This window comes from Anneissia japonica, unplaced genomic scaffold (assembly GCF_011630105.1).
Source record: "Anneissia japonica isolate Jap-2015-1 unplaced genomic scaffold, ASM1163010v1 scaffold287809_len330493_cov202, whole genome shotgun sequence".
In the NCBI taxonomy this organism is placed as follows: Eukaryota; Metazoa; Echinodermata; class Crinoidea; order Comatulida; family Comatulidae; genus Anneissia; species Anneissia japonica.
The window spans coordinates 187798-195914 of record NW_022725566.1 but is presented as its reverse complement, the minus strand read 5'-3'; the positions used below and the strand labels follow the sequence as shown (position 1 = coordinate 195914).

General features: G+C 31.6%; 1 protein-coding gene across 1 annotated transcript in view; it reads left to right on the top strand.

Annotated features, from left to right (window-relative positions):
* LOC117112759 (60S ribosomal protein L24-like) overlaps positions 1-3766 on the top strand; it is an 8389-nt gene extending 4623 nt beyond the window's left edge. Inside the window, exons 4-5 of the mRNA XM_033255917.1 lie at positions 1422-1482; positions 3598-3766. Of these exons, the coding sequence (XP_033111808.1) occupies positions 1422-1482; positions 3598-3681 (145 nt within the window). The 3' untranslated portion in view covers positions 3682-3766. The remainder of the gene's footprint in view (positions 1-1421; positions 1483-3597) is intronic.
* The last annotated feature ends 4351 nt before the right edge of the window (positions 3767-8117 follow it).

The following is an 8117-nucleotide window of genomic DNA, read 5'->3' as shown; positions in this document are numbered from 1 at the left end:
TGTCTTTCCGCTACCATACATATTTTTTGATATTATATCAAAATTGTGATAGGTTTTTAAAAAAAACTAGGGTAGAAATTATAGATGGATTCCATAGTTATGTAAATATGATAATTATTCCAAGAATTTGAATGGAGTGTAAATATGACATTAGATTAAAGTTAAAAAGTTCAGCAAAATAGTGATTCCGCTACCATGAAATTGCCCATTTGAAATGGATGGTGATGAAAATAAAATTATTATTAGCATTATTATCGTCATTATTGTTGTTCGTATTATACTGTAGGTATTAAAAATTCATCCTGTGTCCTAGTGTGTTGTTTCGTATTGAAATATCTGAATACATCGTTACACAGCAACAATATTATTAATATCAATCATCAGCACCATCATCATCGCCCTGATTAATATTATTATTATAACCGACAACAAAAAATATTGTACATTACACCTGCTTTACTACATTTTGATTTGATCTTATTCAAAACTGTTCAATAAAATTAATTCGAATACAAACTTACTGTTTATAAAATAAATTATCGATAAACGTAATTTACTCTTATTGCTTGTCAAAAATATCAATAACAAAATCATTAAACTTTCGGTACACCATCTGAAAACATACAGATGTATCGCTATACAGTAAAACTATATTTTATACATGGTGTACAGAAAGTTTAATGAAAAATCCTAAATACCATTTTAAATGTTGTTTTAATATATTCAAAAACGTCATCTATTAATAATGAAAATTCCTCAACACTATCTTTTTTTAATATTGTAGTGCAAATATAAAAAGAGATTCAAAATAATTATTAGTCTACCTGTAATTATATCTGCATACAGTATATACTGTATAATACTACTGTATTTCCTAATCTATCCTACTGTATGTAAAACACAGGGGGTTTTTTTTTGTTTTTTTCTGAAAAACTTAATCGATTTTGGCAAAGCTATTTATAGCTAAAAACAAAGGGGAAAATACAACACATAATTATTGTCGAAAAGTGTTATTGCGTGAACAAAATGACTTATTGATGCCAACCAGTTTAGAAAAAATGTAATTCTACTGGAGTAGAATAATAATAGAATGTGTTGAGAATGATGTTGATTCCATTAGATTTGTTTTGCAGTCATTTTGGGTGGGGGTGTTAATTTTTTTCCTTAAATAAACATGTAAACAGGGCATGTATTTGAGGAGGCATTTATTCCAATTGAGGTTCTAGATAGGGCATTTATTTGAGGAGGACATTTCTTCAAAGCAGGGCATTTTTTCAAATGTACGGCATGTTGATTGAGACATTAGCTTCTGATTGCCTTTCCAGCACCAATAAAATATTGAATTGGAAATTAATGTTCTTACTGTTAGTTAATTACCATTTCTAAAATGATTTTTCATACTTACAATTCTTGTTTTATAGAGCTGCTAAGGATGCCAAGAGAAACAAGCAGGCCCAAAAGTCAGTTACCAAGACTAGCAAAGTAAGTTTCTTTTATGTTTTAAAAATACATTTGAATGTATGTAATTTCTAATTCATTTACATTTTAAATCATGAATTTATAATCACATTGAATGCAATACTGTTAACATTTAGATTAAACTCAGCCTCCATTAGCTCACTTATTTTGTTTGAAATTTGGAAGTTCACCTTAATTTGAAAATGCAAACTAATGCAGATGATTGCTCTAAATTATGTGTGTACTGTACATGTTTAAGGTGTGGTTACCATGGAGATTGATGGAATGATAATGTGATTTTTAAAATGCATTTTTTTATGAAATTTGTTTTTCCCAAATATTTAAAGTATAATTTAACCTTCATAATACAATTTAAAAGTAAAAACTTTAATTACTCTATTACTAAATTTTTGGGGTTTTTCTTATATTGATTGAAGAATGCAAATTATTACTGTTAATTTGTTATTATTTTTTAGTTGTTTTTATTATTGTTACTTTTTAAATGATTTGATAATCATTGATTATTATTATTATCATCATTATTACCTAAGTTCCTCCGGTATATATGCCCACCTACAGTACATCCCAGCCTGTCTTCGGGCAAAGCCTGGTGTATGACTTTTACAATATTCTCACAAAAATATCTAATATTGGCTATGAATTAGGCATACTGTACAGTGTTGAAAAATTGCCATTTGATTTAAAAGGGGATTCCTTGGATTATAAAGCCACCCCAAAAATTGGCCCAAATTTGTGTTCAATGGGGGCTTATAACTGTAGAACTACACTACGGTAGGGCCTACATTCTTTTTATTTCATAATTACCCAGTACAGTATTTGAGTGTGTTCAAACAAATCATTGCAAAACTAAACCATTGTAAGGTTCTGTCCATGTTCACACTATCAAATTTATTTGACAAAGAACTGTTGTATGCCCATATATGGTCATGATATGATGTCATCGTGACCATATTTAGGCATGTCACATGTTGTTTTCAAATAAAATTTGATAGTCTGTACAGGGCTTATAAGGAACATTAAGCAATGATAGCTATATCCACAAGATTGAAAGTCTGTCTAATATAATCTTCCTGTGCTTGCCTCTTATGTTTCCATAATGCATTGCAAGCAGGAAGTTTAATGCACAACATTACATCATTGAACTTTAACGTTACTGAAATATCACAGTTTTTTTTTCAATCTCTGAATTAAAATTATTCTGAATATTGGTTTTCTAAATTCTAGTGCAGTTGTAATACTTTCATGATGATTATTTGTTAGTGATGAAAGAACTTCAAAGGTGTCAATACACTTGGGACATTCCCGGTACAGTCTTTAGTACTCCAGCCAGCAGCAATACTCTTTTAGTGTTTTTATGGCGTTGAATTTTTACAACGCTACCTTCCACGCATTATTTGTAATTGGCTCGTAAAATCAACTTCCACGGCTTGAGATTTTAAGGTGACAGTCCCGCGTGTTCGTAATTTTTTATAAGACTGCGTTCATCCTGGTATGCTTGTTAAAATGTAAACATTCTGAACAGTGATAAAATAAATTGGCTGTTGTGGAGCATGAATAGATATTGCTAACTTGCCATGATTGTAGCATAACACAGCTATGTTGTTAGCATGGTGGATTGTCACTTTAAAACATATACCATCCTACAGGACTTCAGTAGCTTTGTCCATCCTATCAAGTTTTATGTGATTTGCCGTATGTGGGCATGAGAATGTCATATCACACCCATATCGGCAAATTTCATCTATTTCTTATTTTCTTTATTCACAAGGTCTGTTTGCAGTATGTTGTGTTGTTAAAGAGAAATAAATTTGTCACATAAAACTTCCTAGTCGGGACAGAGCATTTCTTTGCCAAAAAATAGTTGGATGGCCATATATAATCATAATGTGTCTATATACTGTATGGTCATGATGTGATGTCATCACGACCATATTTAGGCATATCACATGTTTTTTTTTAAATAAAAATTTGTTAGTTTGGACAGGGCTTAAAGCTGGCGAGTATATGTTTAGTAGTTTAAATGTGCCACAATGCTTTATCAAAATCAATCATGAAGTATTCATGTTTCTTTTGATTTGATAAAAGCAGAACCTAATTTCTGTATGTTTGTATTTTCAGACTACTCAACAGAAGAGACCTGGGCAGAGCAAGGTAACCAAACAACCAAGAGCCTCGGCGCCACGTGTAGGAGGAAAGCGCTAACAAAATAAAAAATCCTCTTTGTAAATTTATTCAAAATATGTGAGAAAATAAACAGTCAGGCCACATTCATGCATTGAAGCTGAAACTTTCCTTTTGTGTGTCTTCTTTTGCTTTAAACTGCTGTTATTGCCTTTTAAATTCATGACGATAGCAAACATCACATGTAATGATATGGTTAACATTTAGAATGAATTTTGTTGGCCTCATAATTTTAGTATGCATTTCGGCTTTACACAAACCTTATTAATATCCTTAATAGATTCATCTACATAATTAAACTTGATTGATTATTGAATACAATTCCTGAATACTTTTAAATTACCTGAGGTAGTGTTTTCAAGTAGCTACTTAAAATGTACGCCAGAGGACCACAAGAAAGCCTTCAATTGTATTTTTGTAATACAGTAGAGGCACATGCCAGACAATACCTAAAGCTGGTTTTAAACTAAGCTAATTTATTATCATGAATCGAAAGTGAAGGCTCATGTGCATTCACATTTCTATTGGAGTTTTTTGCTTAAGCGAAATCAGTAATTCAAACTGTTTCTACTTTTAGCGAAGCGAAAAAAATGCGCAACTAATCAGAGCTCCTTAAGGGAACCGACGCATTTGACGGGTGGAAAACAGGCTTATTGGTACATCTAACGATATTTAAAAAAAAGTAAGACGCAAAAAATACGCATTTTAAAAAGAATCAATACTAGTACAGTAGTATGTTATTAAATTATTTGTTCACTAACTTACGACGTCACATTTTACTATATAAATTATCTAGAATATCATTAATTTATCAACGTAATTCATCACCAACCATAGTTAGGCTGAGGTACGAAATGACCGGAAATTGAACTTGTAAAACCTTTATTATTTTCCAATTTCTACTTGATTAGAATGATATTAGCTTAAATTGAAACGATATACAATTGTAATTATGCCCCTAGGTATATCAATTTAGATTTTTGCAGACGATTTAAATACTGAACCAAAGCACATACTGATTGAACATCTTATAAAATGAACAAACACGACAACATTACTACTCTATTAGTATTGGTATTTGCTAATGCAATTTCACATGATAATGGCATTGGATACTGCAAAATAGACAAAAACGTTGTTTAGGTTAATAAACTGCAAGAATCCCAATTTTATTACCATTATTCATTGGTGTTTGATATTGGCACGTCTTCCTTGTTTGTGTCACTGACTATGTCATTAGCTTCTGGAACCTTTTTAATTAGATTTAATATTCTCATTTAACAAACCTTCAATGTTCAATTTCTTAATGTATAATGATATTGCTACGAAAATGAAATTTCATATCGTTAAAATTGATTGCACTGATTTTGCTAAGTAATGCTGTGGTCATATTTGTCAACATTTTTCAACCAATGGGCACTATTTTGTAGAATTTAAAAAGTCATTATTTCATCAACTGAAGAAATTTCGATAAAGAGACTATAGCTAATAGTTGCATACTTAGATGACCTCTATCAATTTATTTATTCAAGCAGTTAAGTGAAATAAAGAACCTTTATAAACGATTCATTCTCCATTACAGCATACAGCAATTTATTATGCATAGAATAGCAACGGAAGATAATATTTTCGATTTCTTTGGTAAATGATAAATCATCTGACGTGACATTGCCCTTTCTCTAATCTACATCCATTTAAAAATGCAATTGTTAAAAGTTGTATTCCCATGAATTTATATCCTAATTAATTTCGGATCCGCAGTCATCCTTCTTTGTCAAAAATATTAACATCCTTAGCTCTTGCCTTGTGATTGGTGTGTTAAAATAATAGCACGTAGTCTGATCTATACGCGCGCGCCGCTAATCATCAGAATGTGTCCTATATAATGACCTACAATCGTGAGACGCATGTTGCTTTAACGAGAAAAGTGAACACGAAATCGAATCTTTTTTTTCAATAATACTGTACTATAATAATGACAATAGCAATAATGACAATGATAATTGATAATAATTATGAACGATTTTAACAAAGAAACAATGCTAATGGTGACGTATTTCGTTAGTATTAAGATATTTATTAATGATGATTGATGTTTTGTATTCAATGAGCAAATTTTGTTGCGCTGCGTGCAATTCGTTCATCTAAGCAGATGATGCACAACATGTTGTGTTCGTAGCCGGATATGTCAAATAGCATACCGTGATCTGAAACTGTTTAGCATGCTTGCACATTCGTTAGACATCCTTATCAGTGGGAAGTTAATAACTATTGGTACGGTGGACTGTGCAATAGCTAAAACAGCAACATACGCGCTCACCGGTTGCGTGTGTTTCAAAAATGTGTATGATTGATGAGCTGTTACAAGTGAATTTTCAACGAGAGGTTTTAGAGATACTTTCAACATTTCTGTTCTATATAGTCTGTAGGCCCTTCTTTCAGTACAATCTGGCGGATCCGTCGAGAGAACAGTCTTAAGTTTAGTGTAGAAAAATTAGTGCCGGTCGATATAGAATGTGACGCGCTTGCAATCATCATGGTGACTTTGGATGTCCCGGGAAAATGTATCAACTCCAGTAGGGTCTACTACAACTGTATGAGACGAGTGAATCGTTTCCTATTTCAAACCCATTTAAATTGATTCGTGTGCAACCTAACGCACACACCCACGGGGTACAGGGTGTAACTTGTAGAAACCCCTTGTTGTTGGTGTATATGAGGAGGAACCTGTATCTACCCTATGTGTTGCATACAGTATTTGTTGTCAATCTTACTTTATTATCCTCAGTACAGGATAGTATTAATAATAATAATAATAATAATAATAATAATAATAGTAATAATAAAAATTAATAATCATAAAAACAACAATATTTGATTATGACAGTGCTGATGCCAATAGTGATTGCATATAGTTTCCTACATTTACAGTTTTATTTCGATCAATGTAGTAATACTTAAAACATTTTTGTCACCAGGAGGTTTTGCTAGGTTACAAAAACGATAACGAGAGTTACGTCATCATATATTTTGCCGATCCATCACCTACGGCATGATCTGTCACAATTTACACCATACCTGCGTTTTCCAAGAGCCATCGATCATATAATTTAAGAAAAATTAAATGAAAATAAACGTACACCTATTGTTTTTGCATTCGTTATCGTTTCCATAATGTATTTATTATAGCAAAGTTTCGTATGGAACGCCGCCTGTGTTGAAAACATACTTCAAGTAATACGAAATGCGTTGGTGTGTTTCATAATTCAGCAGTCGTAACTCATGAGTACCGTATTCAATCGCTTGACATATACGCTGCATAACTATTAGTGTCTCTTCTGTGAATGCAATAGATCGAATTAACAATATTAAGCAGAATTCAATGAAAGAAAACGCATGTTAACAAAAATTACCAATCGTTTGCACAATTTTAATGGATAACAATGGATGCTTGTTTTTGATATTCACAAATTCTAAAACTGTAACTTACCCACATGCAGACTAAAATAACAAGCGTGTTTAATCTCAATCTGTCAATTACCCATTGGCTTCACGTGACGTTTACTAACGTCATAGCGCGTGCATAACATTGTAAATGATAGCGTGCGCGCGTCTATATATAAAATTGTGTAATTGGAAGAGATCGTTTATAGGCTACACATTAAAAATGTACATGTGTTACATAATGTATTATTTGGAATGGAAGTTGCATTATTAATTTGTGAAACTTAAAGAATAAATTCAGAGAAAGTTGAAGATGACTCAATGCATAATGTACGTTGTTGTTGTCCATATGTAATTATAACTAGGCCTAAATGGGGAGTAATGATAATAATTTAAATAAAATAATTATAATAATCATAATAGAGATTTGTATAATAATAATAATAATAACATCAACAATAATTATTACATATAGGCCTAAGTGGTATATAATAATATACCGCCAAACGCACATGTAGCAAATGCGGTTGAATTTACATAGAAAAACTTAAATTTTTGTCGAATTCATATTTAGTTGTAACACACCCAGGTAGACTAAGACACATCCAGTCAAACAACAACGTAATATTTGATATATAGAATCTGATAAACATAAAAACGCAATGTTAAAATTTGGAACGCATTTGAAATACAAGACGACTCACAATAAACCCGAGGGTGCCTCAACATTCAATAGTTGAACATGACAGCTGCAAATGAGGCCAGTTCACATGGTGCATCACGTGGTATATCATGGTACATCAGTAACATAGCGCTTATTGTTTCTTTGACTTAATGATTAAAATCGAATCATTTTCAAATAATTCTTCTGTTAGTCTGTGTAGAATTTATAGACTAATTGCAGTTGCTTTGGGCTATATCAAACAGGTAATATAGAAATATGAATATATAAATATTCATACTTAATACGATACAATCGTGAATGTATATAATTACATACACTATATCATACC